Raw genomic sequence first — 22,424 nt, 5'->3', positions numbered from 1 at the left:
TTGAACTTCACAAATTCACAATGAGTAATGAGGTCCTCAATGTTGACAGTACCTGCATAGCGATCTTCTGGATCCCCATTCAGTACAACATCAGGCAGCCCAGACATGGTTTTCTGTATTAGTCGATCAGCTAACTTGTTTATTCGCCAGTGATCATACTACAACACAATCAAGAAAACGTAAAGAGCTCTGAGCACATCAAATTGTCTCTGGTACAGTTTTCAGGCACAATATGTTTTGTAACAATAAATTACTGTTTATAAAGTATATATATTAAATCATGCACAATAAAGAATTATTGTTGGTAAGATAAGTCTCTCGCTCTCTCTCTCTCAAGATTACACTGATGTACAAGACTGAAATAACAATGGTGTTGCTGGAAAGACATAGATGTATTTTGTTTCATCAACATTTTGAAAGTCAATTCCTTAAGTGCGAAGGAAACACTCCAATTTCTATAATACTGGATTTCATTAATGTGATGTCTTTCCACTATTATTAAATGACAAAGTGCATCACATACAGAGGTGCCTTTTTCGCTGCAAAGTCTGAGGTTCCCCAAAACATTAGATATGCATTTAAACCACACCATTTTACAATGTGACAAAACCCTTTATGGCTCAGAAAAGTCTTTATTACTGGGTGACAGGGCTTTTGTGACCCATTATGAATTGCCAATAGAAGGAAGCGTGAAAAGGGTCCCCACCACCTCCTATTTGTAAGTCGTAACGGAATGTCTTGGCACATTGCGACTGCAAATAATAGATACATTTCAAAGGAGATAGTATCTGATTCTCTAAGGTGAACTATCTCATATTTGGCAGTCTCAGGTAGCAGGCAATGGTCAACCAAACACTGCCTGAAACCCCCAATGTGTTTCCAAACTGGTAATGCTGTTAAAATCATGACCTGCTTTAAGAAAAAGAAAAAGTTTCCCGTTTGAGAAAGCAAATGCAAGCATGGTGGTGTGCTATTCGTTGCGGGACAACAATCTCTGTGTTAGCGGCCCTTAAAAGGGGGGGGGGGGGGGGGGGGGTCGCAAATTATAACCTACCTAATTAATATTGATTAGGAAGGTCATTTAGCAACCCTCACCAAAATGACTTTTTGAAATGTGACCTATTAGACAATATCGCAAAATGAGGCTGATCTCAAAGTACACAATTTACACCAACTATTTGGGACCTGCCTGTAAGCACATAAGTTGTAAAGTTACTTCCGTTGGGCATTTGACAGTCCAGGGTATCAAAGTTGAACAGTAAATATTTACAAGAGGAGGTGGTTGAGGATTTCGAACTCAGATATTGTTAAACATAAGCAAGTACAATGAATAAATTCAATGTCCTGCCAGGACCATTCTCTTTTAGTATGTGCTCATTTATATATAGAAAACATAAGCTTGGTAAAGTATTTATATTTTTAAAATTTTTCTAAAGAACTTTTGCACCACAAGAAATTAGCATATAAAAACTTCTCAAAAACATTTTGTAGATACAAGAATACTCAGATATCACCCTGCACCGCAACCACTGAGTTTATTCAATGTATCATTATTCAGCGCCTGCTGCTCTTACTCAGATACACTTCAGGATAAAAGAAGAAATTAAGGGGCAGACTCTTAAGAAGGAAAAAAATAGTTTCAATGACACATACTTACAATTTTTCAAGACGTTAACTGACAATACTTGCTAAGAAGTGGATCTCAGAGAGTAAGTATAGTCTGAACGCATTCGAATGGGAAAATATAGTTCTTGAAGCATTTAATTTTCTTTCAACCAAAATACTTAGCTGTAATGAAATTGGTGCACCTGAAAACTATTGGCACAATAATTTTTTACATTTATTGCATAACCTGCAGTTATAGCATAATTGCATTAATAGATGCTGATGGTAAAATCTTTAGACATATTTTAGCAAAGAGACTGGCAGATTGGGCAGAATGACTTTCGATAAATCCCACTCATTAAACTGGTTTTAAATTGGGGTGTTTCAACAATAGATAATATCGTTGATTTAAACTGTTTCGTAAAAACTTCTTCTGCCACTAAAAAACAAAACTTATTTGCTTGCTTCATAGACGTTTGATAAGGTAGATCAAACCATATTGTGGTCAAAGCTGGCAGGTTGGGGGATTCATAATACCCTTCTGAACTCAATTTTGAACTTCATTTGGATACCTGGGTTCAGGGCAAAGTATGTGATAAAAGAGGTTGGACTCCACAGATTAAAACTATAAATGATCTAAAACAAGGATGCCCTCTGCTATTTTCTTTATTTCTTGTTGATCTCTTTAAAAATTTAGATAACAAGGAGGGAGACTGTCCAAAAATGGGTCAGTGCAGTATTACGTATTTGGCCTATGATCTTGTGTTATTCTCCAAAACTCAGAAAAATCTTCAATGTCAGTTAATATGCTTACAGGAGTATAATCAAGTACACACCTAAAAATGAATTATGATAAAACAACATTTTTGTCATGGGAAATCTAGTCTATTTTAAGTGGATAATAGACCAATGAAAAATGCATATTGTTAGAAGTTATGCCTATCTGGGTACAATCATACAGGATACCGCACTATGGTCACAATGATTGAGAATATGAAACACAAATGTAATAAATCAGCTACTGTAATGAAAAGTTTTGCATCCAGATATGGAAGGGGTGCGGTAGGCTCGACCATTACTGCTATTTAATTGAAAATACAATCAATATTTATGCATTGTTGAATTTTGATGAATTTTGACCCTTTAAGGAACTTGTAGGAGAGTAGGGTCTGCTTTCTATGTTCACCCCCACTTTTTGCTTTTGCTTTACTGGTTTACGACTTAGATGTGGCTGTGGGCCTGCTAATCAGACCCACAGCCCTGCTGTTCTCTCTCTAAATTACTACTATGTACTTTAGGTGCATAACCCATTTGGATAGGATCACCTTATTGGCCCCTGTACAGTGTACCCTAGGTACCCAGGGCATAGGTGTACCCTAGGCCTACCAGGGGCTGCAGCATGTATTGTGCCACCCCTGGCCTGGCCTTCCATTTTGACACAACTGGCTGATCACTCAGCTGGGGCAAGGTCGTGTAATCACCCCTTGCTTAGGTGTAGTATTCCTATACCTAACTTACATATAGACACATGTGTACCTATCAGTCACTCCTATGGCAGGCCTTGACAATCCTGGAGGCAGAGTGCTTGGTAACATGTGAGATGGTGCTCTAGCATGAGCTGAGCCTATCTGCAGCTTTCGGAACCATGTCCTTATAGCTGTTCTATGATATAGCCTACCATATACTCTTAAAGTACCTTATAATCTTAGACGGTTATGGTAACTATGGTTTGGCTTTATCAAAACATGTCGTGTAAGGTGTCTAACACTCGGGAATAATACCCCCATGCCATTTCTGGACATGAGAATATTATTCCCCCCTTCTAGAGGGAAAGACATGTTAAAATCATACTTCAACTGTTAGCCTCTGACCAAAGCCTCAGCATCACAAGATGGATGCTGCTGCCACGACACAAGTCTGACCTCCTGCAGCTGGGAGTGATCCCAGCCAGGGAGGCCTGGACAATAGGTTTCCTGCTTGGGGAGGTGCTAGCACCCCCCCAGACAGCCTTTAGTGTATTGGGGCAGGGTGGGCTGAAAGGAATGAGACATGCCTGGGGCACACAAGGTGTTCCTTGCATAGTCCAGTTCAAACCGGCGCTGGGGCACTCCAGCCCCAGCTCTGGCGCGAAACTGGACAAAGGGAAGTGGGTGTAACCACCCCCTCCCAGGTCCCACCCATAAGGCGTGACCTAGCAGGTATCCCAGCCCCCCAGATTAGTATAAGAGTGGGAGTTGGGCCTCAAGACTTTAGATTATCCTGAACCTGCAAAACTGAACAGAAACTCTGGACCTTCGACATTCGACGAAAGAAGAAGACTGAAGAATCTCCCTTGTAGCCAAGGAGTGGCTACCCTGTGCAAACAGGCACCATCAAGAGACTACCCTTTGCTTTGTGAAACGTTCGACGAGGAACCGACTGCAGAGCCCGACCAGAGCCTTGATTTCCAGACTTCTCCGACCCTCATCCACATCTGCAGCAGAGCTGAGATCCGTGGAGGCGACGAGCGACGTGGGACCGGCTACCTGGGAAAAGTGGCTAGTAACTTACAGCGCAGCTTCTGAGGTACCCTCGAAGTTGTGCACCGGGGATTGAGAAGCCCCAACCCCAAGCACCATCTGCACCGAAGACCAGCCCCCCACACTCCACGAGTCCTGCGTGGGGCCCTTCAGCATTTTCCTGCTTGCCGCGTCTGTCCGGTTGCTTGCCCGCTGGCTAGTGGCCTTTGTGACGACGCTCCCTGAAATCTTCTGCGCTGGTTTGGCTCCTCCAGACTGGCTCCCGCTTCTCTGCAAAGAAGAAGCACCCCAGACCTTCCTGGTCTGCACCAGAAGCAAGTCCCTTGTTCTTCGTGGGTTCCGCTTGCCAAGGCTTGGTGAGTCCTAGTCCAACTTCGACGCCGCCGACAGCAAGAGCCTTCGTGGGACAGCTCGCCTCCGGGTCCTGGTCGTCCTCGACGCTTCCTGGTCCTCCTGGCTGCAGCGACAAGCTTCACCTTCACCTGCAACTCTTCACGACATCGCCTGGTTCCTTCCTGGTTCCACGTGGTCACTGGCTAGTGACCTTGACTCTGTCCCTTCTGCTTGCAGGTTTCTTCTCTTCTTGATCCCAGGCTTGGGATCCACCGGACACTCTCCCCTGACTGCCTGTCAGCATCTTTCTTCAGGCATCCATAGGAGTCGACGACGAAAACGACGCATCTTCACCCCTATGCAACCGCAGCCTGTGGGCTAGGTAACTTGGGTACTCCGGTGCTCATCAGGATAGTGACTATCCTAGTGTCTAGTTTTCAAGTCTCAACTTCCTAGCTACTCCGGAAGTGTCCTAAATCTATCTATTTCTAAACTGTAACATTACTATTGACTTTTACGCATTACGCGTGAGTGTTTCCACTCTGCACACGAATCCCGTGGGCCTCCCACTTCCTAACTAACGCTAGTGTAGGGTAGCCCCAGCGATTCCCTAGGCCTAGGCCTATTCTATTTCCGTGACAGTGGTTCTTATACCACTTATTTAGTATATGGTTTGCGTGGCCCCTAGGGCCTAACTGTATTACTTACCTGTGTGACTTACTGTATGCATTAATAAGACTGTGTTGTACTTACCTCTAAACTCATAAAGAGTGCTGAGGGTTTGCTTAGAATAAATACACTTTATTTTATATATATATCTGTTGTGGTGTCCTTTCATTTGGTATTCAAGGGATTATATATGGTATCACAGCTGGCTTCACATGCCATTCAGAGTTTAGCCTAAGACTGCTCTTGTCCATGCTACCACTAGGATAGCTGGTCTATAAGGTTGACTTTACAACCAATCACCATAAGGGTATTTGGACTGATATAAGGTGTACACTATAACTAGTGACATCATACATCAGGCCAACTTCTCACATTGGTGAGCAGCGGTTGGGATCTGAGCTTGCTGTTGTAATACCATTGTAATCTTGAGATACTAAATTGAAAGATCACACAGATATTGTCTAGGTACATATAACATAGATTATTATACTTAAGTCCTACTGGACTTTGTAGTTGTAGGTTGAAGGGAATAACACACCCTGACTACAACTACTAGAAAGGTTTAGTAGATACAACTAGTGTAGGTAGGTGCACACACCACACCCTCACTAGATCATGCCTCTGGGAGGAGATCAAGTAGATGCTCTCTCAGGAGGGGCAGGTCTGCAGAAGACCCCCTCTAGGTATGATACCTTAACATTCCAGGAGATGAGACAATTGTGTACCTCCAGAGGAATAAAACAGGGTGCAAACCCTACCCTCCTTCAGTTAAGACAACTCCTAGAGGAGTATGATGCTCAGAGGGCATCACAGGAAGGTGCCCTAGGCACAGAGGAGGGTCTACCCACCACAGAGGAGTCAGATGGGGCTTCAGATGGGGAGGTAGACAGCCAGAGCCAAGTAAGGAGACTTAGCCAGGCTAACTTAAGTTTACATGGGAGTTTGCATGGGGTCCCCCCATACAGACCCACAAGTAGACATTCACAGAGAAACAGGAAGGACAGATCCCCTTCAGGGGAATCCATCCACTCCCATGTCTCTAACATCTCTAATGCTTCCTCTCACAGGGGAATGACTTCACCTGAGAGAAAGGAGCATGCAGCCAGAATGAGGGAGGCTAATCTGAGGATTCAGAGGGAAGAACTTGCCCTTGCCAAAGAGAAGCTTGCTCTGGCTAGAGAACAAAAGTTAAGTGGGTTAGAACCCACTGGTGGCAGCAACATTCCTAGAGATAGAGACAGGCACTATGATAATAGAAACCTGAGCAAGATTGTCCCTCCCTACAAGTGTGGGGATGACATCCACAAATGGATAACTGCTTTGGAGAGAGCTTGCAAAGTACAGCAGGTACCCCAAAGTCAGTGGGCAGCTATCTTGTGGCTCTCCTTCTCTGAGAAAGGAAGAGACAAGCTCCTCACAGTTAGTGATGAGGATGCAGATAATTACACTGTCCTGAAGAGTGCTCTGATTGATGGGTTTGGCCTAACCACTGAACAATACAGGTTGTTGTTCAGGGATACCCAGAAGACACAGACTCAGGACTGGACTGACTTTGTAGATTGTGCCACTAAGGCTCTGGAAGGCTGGCTATTGGGAAGTAAGGTTAAGGACTATACAGGATTGTATAATTTGATCATGAGAGAACAAATACTTAACAACTGTCAAAACCAGCTATTGCATCAACACCTGATTGATTCTGATCTGACTTCTCCCCAAGAATTGGGAAAGAAGGCAGATAGATGGGTCAGGACTAGAGTTAAGCAGAAAAACCAGAACCAGGGCGGTGATCAGAAAAAGGCAGACCAGAAGGGTAATGATCAGAAACAAAAAGACCAGAAGTCTTCACCAGGCCCCCAAAAGGCTCAGGGGGAGGGTGGTTCCAAAAAGGATAAGAAGAAAGAAGGCCAAAAGAAACCATGGTGCAACTATTGTAAGTCTACCTCACATTGGTTTAGTGAGTGCACCAAAAAGGATAAGCCCCCAGCCACCATTGCCCCTAAGGCAACTGTACCCCCTAGTTCAGCTGTAAGTGGTGGTTCCCAGCAAAAGGGTGTAGTAGGGTTAACCCTGGGAACTGAGGAGGATTCTGGCCTAGTCAGAGTACCTACTCAGGCTGTCCTGATCTGTGATGGGGACTTAGCTGTGTCCTCTACTGTAGGCCCCAGTAACCTGGGCAAGTACAGACAGACACCTTTTATCAACCAAAGAATGGCTCAGGCCTACAGGGACACTGGGGCTAGTGTCACAATGGTGACACCTGCTTTTGTGGACCCTGGACAGATCATACTAGGTGAGAATTACCTAGTGACCAACGCTAGCAATGCCACTACCTCCCATAGTGTGGCTATTGTTAACTTCTCCTGGGGAGGGGTAACTGGCCTCAAGAAAGTTGTTGTTAGTTCAGACCTTCCTGTAGAGTGTTTACTGGGCAATGATCTTGAAACTTCAGTTTGGTCTGAAGTGGAGTATAGGACCCATGCAGAAATGCTGGGGATAGATGCACATGTCCTTGCTGTGACCAGGTCACAGGCCAAAAAGTGCAACACTGAACAAGTGCTGGATCCTGAAACTATGGACCAGTCACAATCCAAGAGAAAGAGCAGTAGGGTTAAGGCTGTGCCTTCCCCCCTGCGTCAGGTGGTGGATCAGTCCTCCCAGGAGGATGATTCTGAGAGCCCTGAAGGAACTGTCCTAGAAGAACTTGAACCTGATCAGGTTGAGTTTCTTGGGACAGGGGGACCTTCAAGGGCAGATCTGAGGCAGGCTCAATTAGACTGCCCCTCTCTTGAACCCCTCAGACAGCTGGCTGCTGCTGAGGCTGCAGGGAATGCTCAAGGTACCCATAGAGTGTATTGGGATGAAGGGCTACTGTACTCAGAGGCTAGAGACCCCAAGCCTGGTGCATCCAGGAGGTTGGTCATACCACTGAAGTTCAGAGGCTTCCTTCTAACCTTGGCCCATGATATTCCCCTTGCAGGACATTTAGGCCAGAACAAGACTTGGGACAGGCTTGTCCCTCACTTTCACTGGCCCCATATGTCAGAAGATACTAAGGAGTTTTGTCGCTCCTGTGTCACCTGCCAAGCCAGTGGCAAATCAGGTGGCACCACAAAGGCCCCCCTCATACCACTACCTGTGGTGGGGGTCCCCTTTGAAAGAGTGGGCATAGATATTGTAGGACCAATGGACCCACAAACAGCATCTGGGCACAGATTCATACTGGTGATAGTGGACCATGCCACCAGGTACCCAGAAGCAATTCCCCTGAGGACCACAACAGCTCCTGTTGTGGCAAGGGCCCTGCTTGGAGTATTCTCCAGAGTGGGCTTTCCAAAGGAGGTCATTTCTGACAGAGGTGCCAACTTTATGTCAGGATACTTGACTGCAATGTGGAAGGAGTGTGGTGTTAACTATAAGTTCACCACACCCTATCACCCACAGTGCAATGGGCTTGTTGAGAGATTCAACAAGACCCTAAAGGGAATGATAAAAGGATTACCAGACAAGCTTAGGCGAAGATGGGACATCCTTTTACCCTGCCTTCTGTTTGCTTACAGAGAGGTCCCACAAAAGGGGGTTGGCTACAGCCCTTTTGAGCTTTTGTTTGGGCATCCTGTAAGAGGACCCCTGTGTTTGGTGAAGGAAGGATGGGAGAGACCTCTCAGACAACCCAAACTAGACATAGTGGATTATGTACTTGGTCTCCGCTCCAGGATGGCAGAGTATATGAAGAAGGCTTCTAAAAACCTTGAGGCAAGCCAAGAACTCCAAAAAGCTTGGCATGACCAAAAGGCTGTACTGACTGTTTACCAGCCAGGGCAGAAAGTGTGGGTGTTGGAGCCAGTGGCCCCAGCAGCACTCCAAGACAAATGGTCTGGACCCCACACTATTGTTGAGAAAAAGGGAGAAGTCACCTACTTGGTGGACCTTGGGACTCCCAGAAGCCCCCACAGGGTGCTTCATGTCAACAGATTGAAGGCATATGTTGACAGGGCAGACATGGGGCTACTCATGGCTACAGATGAGGGGCAGGAGGAAGAGAGTGACCCTCTCCCAGACCTGTTGACTCAGAACCCTGATGATGGCTCAGTTGATGGTGTGGTCTTTTCTGACAGCCTCACTGCCCATCAGCAACAGGACTGCAGACAAGTTCTGCAGGCCTACAGACATATGTTCTCTCTGACCCCAAGTCAGACAAACTGGTGCACCCATGAGGTGGACACTGGTGACAGTCTGCCTGTGAAGAGTAAAATCTACAGGCAACCTGACCATGTCAGGGACTGCATAAAAGTTGAGGTACAAAAGATGTTGGAGCTGGGAGTCATTGAACCTTCAGAGAGCCCTTGGGCTAGTCCTGTAGTCCTTGTGCCAAAACCTCACACCCAAGATGGTAAGAGAGAGATGAGGTTTTGCGTGGATTACAGAGGTCTCAATGCTGTCACTAGGACAGATGCCCACCCAATACCTAGGGCAGATGAGCTCATTGACAGACTGGCAGCTGCTAAGTTTTTGAGCACATTTGACCTAACAGCAGGCTACTGGCAAATCAGACTAGCTGAGAGTGCAAAGGCCAAAACTGCTTTCTCGACCCCAGGAGGACATTATCAATTTGTGGTAATGCCCTTTGGTTTGAAGAATGCACCTGCCACTTTCCAAAGGCTGGTGAATCAAGTCCTTACTGGGTTGGATGATTATTGTGCAGCTTATCTTGATGATATTGCTGTCTTTAGCTCCACCTGGGAGGATCACCTGGTCCACCTGAGGAATGTTTTAGAGGCCCTGCAAAAGGCAGGCCTCACTATCAAGGCCACTAAGTGCCAGATAGGGCAGAGCAAGGTTGTATACCTGGGCCACCTAGTTGGTGGGGGTCAGGTTCAACCACTGGAGAGCAAGATCCAGACCATAAAGGACTGGGCTCCTCCAACTACCCAGACTCAGGTCAGAGCTTTCTTGGGCCTGTCTGGGTACTACAGAAAGTTTGTTAAGAACTATGGGTCCATAGTGACACCACTTAATGACTTGACCTCCAAGAAGATGCCAAAGAAAGTTCAGTGGACAGCAAGCTGTCAAAAAGCATTTGATGACCTGAAGCAGGCCATGTGCAGTGCACCTATTCTGAAAAGTCCAGACTACTCCAAAGAGTTCATTGTCCAGACAGATGCTTCTGAGTTAGGTGTGGGAGCTGTTCTTTCACAACTGAATGTAGATGGTCAAGACCAGCCCATTGCTTTTATAAGTAGAAGGCTGACCCCTAGAGAGAAACGTTGGTCAGCTATTGAGAGGGAGGCCTTTGCTGTGGTTTGGGCCCTGAAGAAGCTGAGGCCATACTTGTTTGGCACTCACTTCAAGATTCAGACAGACCATAAGCCCCTCTTGTGGCTAAATCAGATGAAGGGTGAAAATCCCAAACTTCTTAGGTGGTCCATTTCCCTACAGGGGATGGACTTCACAGTGGAACATAGACCTGGGACTGACCATGCCAATGCAGATGGACTCTCCAGATATTTCCACTTAGAACATGAAGACTCAACTGGTCAAGGTTAGTTTAATGTCCCTAAGTTTGGGGGGGGGGTTGTGTAGGAGAGTAGGGTCTGCTTTCTATGTTCACCCCCACTTTTTGCTTTTGCTTTACTGGTTTACGACTTAGATGTGGCTGTGGGCCTGCTAATCAGACCCACAGCCCTGCTGTTCTCTCTCTAAATTACTACTATGTACTTTAGGTGCATAACCCATTTGGATAGGATCACCTTATTGGCCCCTGTACAGTGTACCCTAGGTACCCAGGGCATAGGTGTACCCTAGGCCTACCAGGGGCTGCAGCATGTATTGTGCCACCCCTGGCCTGGCCTTCCATTTTGACACAACTGGCTGATCACTCAGCTGGGGCAAGGTCGTGTAATCACCCCTTGCTTAGGTGTAGTATTCCTATACCTAACTTACATATAGACACATGTGTACCTATCAGTCACTCCTATGGCAGGCCTTGACAATCCTGGAGGCAGAGTGCTTGGTAACATGTGAGATGGTGCTCTAGCATGAGCTGAGCCTATCTGCAGCTTTCGGAACCATGTCCTTATAGCTGTTCTATGATATAGCCTACCATATACTCTTAAAGTACCTTATAATCTTAGACGGTTATGGTAACTATGGTTTGGCTTTATCAAAACATGTCGTGTAAGGTGTCTAACACTCGGGAATAATACCCCCATGCCATTTCTGGACATGAGAATATTATTCCCCCCTTCTAGAGGGAAAGACATGTTAAAATCATACTTCAACTGTTAGCCTCTGACCAAAGCCTCAGCATCACAAGATGGATGCTGCTGCCACGACACAAGTCTGACCTCCTGCAGCTGGGAGTGATCCCAGCCAGGGAGGCCTGGACAATAGGTTTCCTGCTTGGGGAGGTGCTAGCACCCCCCCAGACAGCCTTTAGTGTATTGGGGCAGGGTGGGCTGAAAGGAATGAGACATGCCTGGGGCACACAAGGTGTTCCTTGCATAGTCCAGTTCAAACCGGCGCTGGGGCACTCCAGCCCCAGCTCTGGCGCGAAACTGGACAAAGGGAAGTGGGTGTAACCACCCCCTCCCAGGTCCCACCCATAAGGCGTGACCTAGCAGGTATCCCAGCCCCCCAGATTAGTATAAGAGTGGGAGTTGGGCCTCAAGACTTTAGATTATCCTGAACCTGCAAAACTGAACAGAAACTCTGGACCTTCGACATTCGACGAAAGAAGAAGACTGAAGAATCTCCCTTGTAGCCAAGGAGTGGCTACCCTGTGCAAACAGGCACCATCAAGAGACTACCCTTTGCTTTGTGAAACGTTCGACGAGGAACCGACTGCAGAGCCCGACCAGAGCCTTGATTTCCAGACTTCTCCGACCCTCATCCACATCTGCAGCAGAGCTGAGATCCGTGGAGGCGACGAGCGACGTGGGACCGGCTACCTGGGAAAAGTGGCTAGTAACTTACAGCGCAGCTTCTGAGGTACCCTCGAAGTTGTGCACCGGGGATTGAGAAGCCCCAACCCCAAGCACCATCTGCACCGAAGACCAGCCCCCCACACTCCACGAGTCCTGCGTGGGGCCCTTCAGCATTTTCCTGCTTGCCGCGTCTGTCCGGTTGCTTGCCCGCTGGCTAGTGGCCTTTGTGACGACGCTCCCTGAAATCTTCTGCGCTGGTTTGGCTCCTCCAGACTGGCTCCCGCTTCTCTGCAAAGAAGAAGCACCCCAGACCTTCCTGGTCTGCACCAGAAGCAAGTCCCTTGTTCTTCGTGGGTTCCGCTTGCCAAGGCTTGGTGAGTCCTAGTCCAACTTCGACGCCGCCGACAGCAAGAGCCTTCGTGGGACAGCTCGCCTCCGGGTCCTGGTCGTCCTCGACGCTTCCTGGTCCTCCTGGCTGCAGCAACAAGCTTCACCTTCACCTGCAACTCTTCACGACATCGCCTGGTTCCTTCCTGGTTCCACGTGGTCACTGGCTAGTGACCTTGACTCTGTCCCTTCTGCTTGCAGGTTTCTTCTCTTCTTGATCCCAGGCTTGGGATCCACCGGACACTCTCCCCTGACTGCCTGTCAGCATCTTTCTTCAGGCATCCATAGGAGTCGACGACGAAAACGACGCATCTTCACCCCTATGCACCCGCAGCCTGTGGGCTAGGTAACTTGGGTACTCCGGTGCTCATCAGGATAGTGACTATCCTAGTGTCTAGTTTTCAAGTCTCAACTTCCTAGCTACTCCGGAAGTGTCCTAAATCTATCTATTTCTAAACTGTAACATTACTATTGACTTTTACGCATTACGCGTGAGTGTTTCCACTCTGCACACGAATCCCGTGGGCCTCCCACTTCCTAACTAACGCTAGTGTAGGGTAGCCCCAGCGATTCCCTAGGCCTAGGCCTATTCTATTTCCGTGACAGTGGTTCTTATACCACTTATTTAGTATATGGTTTGCGTGGCCCCTAGGGCCTAACTGTATTACTTACCTGTGTGACTTACTGTATGCATTAATAAGACTGTGTTGTACTTACCTCTAAACTCATAAAGAGTGCTGAGGGTTTGCTTAGAATAAATACACTTTATTTTATATATATATCTGTTGTGGTGTCCTTTCATTTGGTATTCAAGGGATTATATATGGTATCACAGCTGGCTTCACATGCCATTCAGAGTTTAGCCTAAGACTGCTCTTGTCCATGCTACCACTAGGATAGCTGGTCTATAAGGTTGACTTTACAACCAATCACCATAAGGGTATTTGGACTGATATAAGGTGTACACTATAACTAGTGACATCATACATCAGGCCAACTTCTCACAGAACTTAAACATTATTTAGCACAGTTGTGTGAGGAAGAAACTCACTCTTAAGAAATTCTACTCTGCACACTGGGCTGAGAAGGGAATTAGAACTACCATCTATTTTGTCTCAGAATAATATTAATGTGCTAAATTACATTTGCTATTGTGTGTCCGCTAAAGAGAATTCCATGAAACATTTTATTTGGTCTGAAATATCCTTAAACACTATATTGAAAGATTTAGATTCAAACTTTAATGTATCCGCCTTATTCACAAACTACAACCTACCCTCATTAACGTTTGTTGCTGCTTTGAACAGGTTGCAGCCTAAAAAGGTAATTAAGCAATCAATTTCTTTCTCAATTTGGTATGTTCAAGGAACAAAATAAAAGTTAAGCTCTTGATACTTATAAACTTAGAAGACAGGATTATCTACAATTATAAATTGATCCACTTATACTTAAAAAAAAAAAAAAAAAAGATCTCGGCTTTTACATATTTCATGGATTCAATTTGAAGGTGTCTACAATAAAACAATGAATCAGTCTATGTGATGTTGTTTGAGTCACTTAAGAAAAGAAGTTACTTACCTGAAACTGTAGTTTTCCAGTATTGACATTTTTCATAGATTCACCTGCTGGTATCATTCCAAGTCGTCGATATGGGACTTCCACAATACCATTAGAAAGCAGTATACAATGATGCACATAGCACAAAATGGTAGAAACATTCACTTCAATAACTTATCCACATCATTTACCAAGAAGCAAAGTTCAGCCAATCAGGCGACAGCACCCTCTAGAACACTCTCCACGGAGGCTTCATTCCCTTAGATTTTCCTGCACACGTGGAATAAGAGAACCCTAAAGAATAAGGGGAGCCTCTTTGGGGAGGAAGGTGGGTCGCATGTGAATCGATGAAAGATACGAATGCTGGTGAACCACAGTTACAGGTAAGTAGCTAATTTTCTTCTCCAGTATTGTATCTTTCATAGATTCATAAGCTTAAATCCGAATAGTTAGCAGTTAAAACACGTACACAATCAACATTGAAATACAATAGCAGACGGTGGGAAATAAAACAAGCATTTACAATGCAATAGGTCTCGCATTACTTAAAGTTTGAGCTAATTACGTTGCATTAATTGGAACGCCAATAGCTCAAACTTTTAGTAATGCGACACTTATTGCATTGCAAATGCTTGTTTATCTCTGCTGACCTGCCGAGGGTCGTTCCCTTATTTACAAATGTAATGTCCAATAAGGGCTGTGGCACACATTGAGGATATCAATTATGCATGAATTTGTGTCCTTGAGTGTGTGTGCTGCTTGCCAATGTTACAAGAAAATCAGACAAAAAAATATAAATAACATGTAATACAGCCAAATAATTCCGATGTACACAATATTACTGTAGCTTAAAATGTCCCTGTGACATCACCTGCATTGTTTAGACAAGTGCCAGGGGGGAGCCCCGTAGTAAGAGCTGTGAGCGGGAGAGCAGGACATCCCCTTCCATAACAAGCACTGACAAAGCCAATAGTTTGGTCCTTGGTGGAGTGAAAATTGTGTTTAGTGTGACTCTGATGCAGAGCTATCCCAGTGCCACTGTCACTGTACTGTGCATGAAAAACTATCAGTTTACAGAGGGGAATAACAATTTGCTTAAAACGTAATTAGTCTGCCATGCATGCACCAAAGTGCAGCATAATGGACTCTCCGAATGTGGCACAACATTTTTAAAATACTATGCAAGTCCGCGCCATGCTCCATTTTGGAGCACTGTGCAGGGGGGCATGGGTGAGGTGGGGGTCTTTCAGTGAAACACTAAGTAGCAAGGCGGCTCAACGACTTAAATGCTCGCATCGGACACCTGCAGGTTGATAGTCTCAATTGGCATACTGGGACTCGAACTATCAATAATTTAATGGCCGGTTAATTAAGTCCCATTACAATGGGTAATAGTAACAAGTGTTACTCACAGTGCTTAGAGGCAGCAAAAGTACTATTAAGTTAAAAATGCCAATCTGTACAAATTACAATCCTGACCTTATTAATACAGCTCCAGGCCAGAGGTAGGGCTAGGGTGAGGTAATATTAATTTCCTTGCAGACTTTGTCTCGTTCAGTGAACAGTGTTTGCTCCTCCGGTTTAGGTTAAGATCAAAACCTTTGGTCACATTCCGTCCTGCACTTCAAACTGCTTAATCTGAGTGTACCTTCTTAAAGTGCAGCTATAAAAGGCCCCTTTGTGTCCCAAACAGATTTTACCGTCCTCTGTGCCCAAGAATAGAGCGCCATCTCTGCTCGCCTCACAGATGTACTGAGCTCGAAAGTTCCGGATGCTAAACTGAAGGGATCCGGCTGAGACCAATATCACATTACACCATGTTTACACACCATGGCACTTGATTGGGCACCCTGGCCACGTGGCACCGATAACAATTATGCTCTGTTGCTCTTTCATTTAGGTTGCCTTGTAATCCGGTTTTAGAACAAGAAACAAAAGCAGTCAGCCGTACCCTATGCATAAAGAAACAAGCCGGAAGTCAGGCGCCCTTGCCCGGGATGTGGGCGGGGCCTGCTCCGGCAGGAAGAGAAACTGCGTGCGATGCTAACGCGGGGCTCCCACGCTGAAGGGAGAGCCCCGCGGTGGCGACCGGAGTGGAGCAAAGCCCCGGGTTCCAGGAGGGGGCCCGGGTGAAGACTGCGGCGGCCGAGGCTGACTGCGGCGGCCGAGGCTGCCCACGGCAGCGCGGGGCTCCAGGGAAGCCCCGCAAGAGAAGTGCTGCAGCCGCGAGGAGGAGCCCCCCCAGAAGAGCAGCCCGGTGAGTGAAGAAGGGCTGGGGGGCTCCGTGTGGGCTATTGTTGGTGCCTGATCGAGGCACAGTGTCCTTTTGGCATTCTGAGCGGCCCCGTCTTGCAGCGGGCCGCTCCAACAGGGCTGACATGTGGTCGGAGGGGGACAGGAGATGTGCACGCCGCGTGGCTGTAAGCGCGTACACCAATTCAAATCCGCTAAGAGCCCGCGTGTGCCCATCTCCTGTCCCCCTTCCGAGGCAAGTCAGCAACAATAGATCTCGCTGGCGACAGCAGCGCTTTGCGCTGCGTTCGCCAGGCGAGACCTAAAAAAAGATGGCTCATCTTGTTGAAATAGTTGGCACAACACTGCTTGTACCACAGCCACATCGCTCTGTTCAGAAATTTCCAGGCAATAGTGCTGTGTGCACATGTGCCTGTTTCTCTATGTCGCCGCTCGACATATTTCTTCAAAAGGCACATCAGCGAAGATAGGGGTGGTAGTAGAAACAGCCCTGGTAGAATGAGCTTCTACTGTAGCCTTCAATGGTTTTCTGACTTTGCTGTGACAAAGTTGTAGAGCTGCTGCGATCCACTGAGCTATACACTGCTTGAAAACTTAGAAACCTTTACAAAGGTTTCCATAAGCAATGACTAGCTGATCAGATATTCTAAACAGGTGAGTCCTGTGCAAGTAAAACTTGCAACCTCTTAACGCCCAAGGTATGTAAGGATCTTTCAGCCATACTCTGGGGATTAGGAAAAAACAATCTCAAGATGATCGGCTCATTTAAATGAAAATCCGATGGAACTTTTGGTATGAACTTAGGGTTGGTTCTAAAACCACACTATAATGCCTGGACTGCCTGAATGGTTTTTTAATTGTGAACGCTTGAATATAGCTAACTCTCCTTGCAGACGTGAGTGCTAATAAAAGTGCTTTTTTCCATGTGTAGAATTTTAGATCTGCTTTATGAATGGGCTCAAATGGGCTTTCATCAGTGTCCAAGTACTATATTAAGGTGCCAAGGTGGAGGTGGTTTCTTTACAGAAGGAAACACTCTGAAAAGGCCTTTCAGAAACTGCTTAATCACTCTGCTAGACCAAAATGAAGGTGCAATCTTCGAAATCTTGAGATTGCTGCCAAGTGTACTTTAATAGAAGTGTGTGCCTAAGCCCGATTTTGCTAACAGGAGGAGATATGGGAGGACTTGCTCCGGTGGTAATGAAATGGAATGAACATTTGCCTCTTGGAACCACAAACAGAACCGTTTCCATTTAAGCTTCTACGTTTTATTGGTTGCACCAGCTCTGGCCATTGCAAGTATCTCTCTGCAATCTCTAGGAATACTCAAGGTTCACGGGCCAGGCCAACAAGTGTAAGGATGTCAGATATGGATGAAGAACTTGGTTGTGTTTCATTGACAATAGCATTGGTATTGCCTCCGATTGAATGTGGGTCTGCTCCGAGAATAGAAGTAGCTCTGTGAAGAAACGCGTTACTTACCTGTAACAGCAGTTATCCAGTATTGGTGTCTTTCATAGATTCACATGCCTGAATCATTCCCCGTCGTCGAGACGGGAGCCTCCGGTACATAAAAAAGTAATGTCCTATAGACATACATAGAGAAAAATAGGCCTAAGGGCCTCCCCTTAGTAGCCTATCCTAGTCCTTATGTAAAAAGGACCAAACTCTTAGAGCCAGCCAATCAGCTGTCGCCTCCCTCTAGAACCTTCCTGGCAGGAGCCTCAGTCCCTCAGATTTTCGTACGCACCAAGCTAGGTAGGCGTAATATAGTTAGAGAGAGACGTGAGTCCTTCCAGGGGAGGCGGGAGGGTTGCATGTGAATCTATGAAAGACACCAATACTGGATAACTGCTGTTACAGGTTAGTAACGCGTTTCTTATCCAGTATTAGGGGTGTCTTTCATAGATTCACATGCCTGAATCAGAGTAGTTAGCAATACATTATGCACATTTCTGATGTAACATGCCATATAGATATTTAGATAATACACATATTACCATATCAGGTTGAAACATTGGCATACGTCAAAACAGTAAATCAGTAAAGAATGTGCATACCAGGATGGCGGGATGTTGGAAGGCTCACCTCACTGGAATAGATGGCGAAGCACCGCCTGGCCCACTGCAGCATCCTTCGTAAGCTCAGCATCCAGGCAGTAGTGTCTGGAGAAGGCGTGCGGTGACTTCCACGTCGCCGCTCTACAGATGTCCAAAATCGGCACTCCAGCGAACAACGCTGCTGATGTGGACATCGCTCTGGTGGAGTGCGCTTCCACCCTGCCTCTTAAAGGCCGTCCGGCTCCGTCATGGCAGAATGCTATTGCTGAGGAGATCCACCTTGAGATGCTCTGTTTTGTTAGAGGCATACCCAACCTTGGCCTACTGTAGGCCACAAATAGCTGCGATGACTTCCTGAAGGTCTTTGTCTTGTCTATATAAAACTTAAGACACCATTTGAGATCCAGAGAGTGGAGTGTCCTCTCTGCTGCCGTGGTAGGGTTTGCAAAGAAGGAACGTAGAACCACCGGCTCGTTGAGGTGAAAGTCTGAAGGTACTTTCGGTATGAACTTGGGATTTGTCCTCAGCACCACCCTGTCCTGTTTGAACTGCATGAAGGGTTCCTGAATGGAGAGCGCTTGCAGCTCGCTGACTCTCCTGGCAGATGTTAGAGCGAGCAACAGAGCCGTTTTCCATGAGATGTACTTGATGGAAGCTCGATGAATGGGCTCAAAGGGGTGCTTCATGAGTTGGTTAAGGACCAAGTTGAGGTGCCACGTAGGTGGGACCCGTCGAGGTCTTGGGAAGGACCTATATAGACCCTTGAGGAACTGTTTGATAAGCCTACTGGACCAGAGAGACAGGCCTTTGGAAGTCCTGGTAAAACGTGAAATTGCAGCCAGATGCACCTTTATGGATGCATGCGCCAATCCTGACTGTGCCAAGTGCAGTAGATATGGCAATATCTGTTCAGGCGTGATATGAAGTGGTCTCAGGCCCTTCTCTAAGCACCATACGCAGAAGCGTTTCCATTTGAGAGAGTAGGTTTTGTTGGTACTGTCCGCCCTCGCTTTTGCTAGCACGTCCCTGCAGTCCTGCGGGATGTTTAAATGACAGAACTCTCTGTGCTCAGGAGCCAGGCCGATAACCTGAGCGACTGCAGGTTCGGGAATTGCACCTGCCCGTTGGACATTGTCAGCAGGTTCGGGTGCTGTTTTAGACGAATCGGTGTCCTGATGGAGAGGCGATGAAGGTCCGAGAACCAGTGCTGCCTCGGCCAGTACGGGGCAATCAGGATCAGGGTACAGGGCTCCGCCTTCATCTTCCTGAGGACCCTGGAAATCATCGGGAACGGTGGAAAAGCGTACGCAAATACGCTGAACCAGCCTAGGCATTTCCGAGCGACCTTGGTTGGGGATGCCAGCTTGCGTAGCTTGGGCATTTGGCGTTCTCCCTGGTGGCGAACAGGTCGATTCCTGGGACTCCCCATTCTGAGAATACGTGTGTTAGTGAACTCTCGTCGAGCTCCCATTCGTGGGAGAGGGATTTCTGCCTGCTTAGGGCGTCCGCAATGGTGTTGTCCTTGCCCGGGACATAGTCCGCCCTGAGAGTGATCCCATGGAGAACAAGCCAGTTCCAGATCTTTTGCGATTAGAGTGATAGAGTGAGCGAACGCGTTCCTCCCTGTTTGTTTAGATAGTGCATCGTCGTGGTGTTGTCCGTTCTGACGAGCACCTGGGAGTTCTGGATGCGTGGTAAAAAGGCTTGCAGCGCTAGATACACAGCCCTCAACTCCAGAAGATTGATATGGAGATGTTGCTCCTGATCTGACCATTTGCCACTTACTCTGAGGTCCTGAAGGACAGCTCCCCAGCCCGCTAGAGATGCATCGGTGGTGATCACAAGTGGCGCTGCTGGAAGCAGGACCGGCAGTCCCCTCGACAGGTTCCTGTAATCTTTCCACCATTCGAGGCTCTTGGATATTCGCGGTGTTATCCTCACAATGTCCTCGAACGAACCCGTACTCTGAGTCCACTGGTTCGTGAGAGCTTCTTGCAGTGGACGCATCCGAAGCCTGCAGTGAGGGATAAGGAGTATACAAGAAGACATCATTCCCAGGAGTGATTTGAAGGTGCGAACTCTTAGGGATTCCCTTGATGCGACCGCCGTGGCCAGCGATATGATCTTGTTTTTCCTTTCTTCTGAAGGAAATGCCCTCACGCATTCCGTATTCAGGGTCGCCCCGAGGAAGGTGATGCTTCTTGTTGGGGACATATGTGATTTCTGAAGATTGAGAGTCAATCCTAGATGTTGGAAAAGATTGGTACAGGCGTTGGAGGATTTGGTTGCGCCTGCAGCCGTGGGTGCCTTTACCAGCCAGTCGTCGAGGTAGGGGAAAACTTGGTGACCCATTTGACTCAGGAAAGCTGCCACAGGAGAAAGGCACTTGGTGAAAATCCGCGGAGCGGATTTGAGGCCAAACGGCAGGACCTTGAATTGGTAGTGCTGTCCTGCCACCTCGAAACGTAGAAACTTCCTGTGCCCCCTGAGTATCGGGATGTGATAGTAGGCATCCTGAAGATCCAAGGATGTCATGAAATCTCCTTCCTCTAGAATGCCTAGTATTTCTTGGAGCGTCACCATCCTGAACGACTGACTCTTCAGGAAAGAGTTGAGTGCCCTGAGATCTAGAATGGGCCTCCACTTCTTTTCTTTCTTGCGTATCAGAAAGAAGCGGGAATAGAATCCTTTCTCCCTCTGAGCCGATGGAACCCGCTCGATTGCTCCTTTCTTCAACATCTCCGATATTTCCCGGAGTAGCAGTCGCAGATGCTTGTGGGGGAACCTGCGGGGAGGGGTTGCAGGCGGGATGGTGGTAAATTCTAGGGAATGGCCGAATCTTAGGAGTTGGAGTACCCAGCGATCCGTGGTGATGAGGCGCCAATTTTCCAGGAAATGGGTCAATTTTCCTCCAATTTTTGAAAAGGGAGATAGTAGCTGGACTGGCTGGAGTAACTGGTCACTGGCGTCCGCCGGTGCCCCTCTTTTGGTTCTTACCCTTGAAGTTAGATCTTCCATAAGACGACTGCCGACCTTGTTGCTGCTTTTGCTGGTACTGGGTCTTATTCTGGAAGGAATACGAGGACCTATTCTGGAAGGATCCTCTGTAGGAGGACTGGCCTCTAGATTTGTTGCCCCGAAAGGACTGATTCCTTGCCTGCAAGGTTCCAAGCGCTCTAGCCGTGTCAGTGTCCTTCTTAATAGCTTGGAGCGCCTCGTCAATTTTATCTCCAAAAAGATGTTGTCCGTCGAAGGGCATGTCCAGCACCTTCGTCTGCACTTCCTGCCTGAACGATGTTGCCTTCAGCCATCCCTGGCGGCGCAGGACTGCAGCCCCAGCCAGTTGACGAAAGCCTGTCATGGCCACGTCTATGGCACAATCAATGATCTCGGCCGCAGAGGTTTGGCCCTCAGAAAGTAGTGCCTTGACCTCCTCCTGAACTGAGCTTGGTAGCTCTGCTAAATATGGGGCTATATCCTCCCAAAGTTGGCGGTTATAACGCCCTAACAGGGCTATGGAGTTGGCCACCTTGATGGTCATTGCCGAAGTGGTCGAAAACCTTTTGCCAATTGTGTCTAGTTTTCTGCCTTCCTTATCCGGTGGGGCTGACAGAGGAGAGGAAGGATTACGAGAATTTTTCTGGGCCGCTTGGGTCACGACCGAATCCGGTTTCGGGTGTCCATTAAGGCAAGCTGGCGCCGTGGATGGAGCCTTGTACTTCTTATCCAGGCGTGGAACAACCGCAGGAACGGAAGCGGGCGTCAGCATTAATTTCTTTCCCTGGTCCCAGAGAAAGTCAATGATAGGGATCGACTTCGTCGTCTTCTTCGTCTGCTCCTTAAAGTCATGCAAGAAGCACTCAGTCTCCGTCGATTCCATGACCATATGAAACCGCGTCGCTGCTCGTTCAACTATCTTATGAAAACCACCAATATCCACTGGCGGTGAATCAGCTTGGCGCGGTTGTGGGGAAGGTGGTGAGGATGCCACATACTCCTCCTCCTCATCCTGGTCCGACTGGTCTCCCTGGACCTCCCCTTCTTCCATCTCCTCAGCCTCCTCATCCGATGACTCTATCACCTGAGGTGGCGGTTTCTCGTGGCAGACCTGCGTAGCT

General features: G+C 47.2%; 1 protein-coding gene across 2 annotated transcripts in view; it reads right to left on the bottom strand.

The window, feature by feature from the left end:
* The window catches only part of NFS1 (NFS1 cysteine desulfurase), a 548,610-nt gene that overhangs the window by 100,205 nt on the left and 425,981 nt on the right, over positions 1–22,424 (bottom strand). For both annotated transcript variants that reach the window (XM_085619037.1, XM_085619036.1), the window contains exon 9: positions 53–158. In XM_085619037.1, the coding sequence (XP_085475163.1) occupies positions 53–158 (106 nt within the window). The remainder of the gene's footprint in view (positions 1–52; positions 159–22,424) is intronic.

This window comes from Triturus cristatus, chromosome 7 (assembly GCF_964204655.1).
Source record: "Triturus cristatus chromosome 7, aTriCri1.1, whole genome shotgun sequence".
Taxonomy (NCBI): domain Eukaryota; kingdom Metazoa; phylum Chordata; class Amphibia; order Caudata; family Salamandridae; genus Triturus; species Triturus cristatus.
This window is presented reverse-complemented; position numbering and strand designations above follow the sequence as displayed.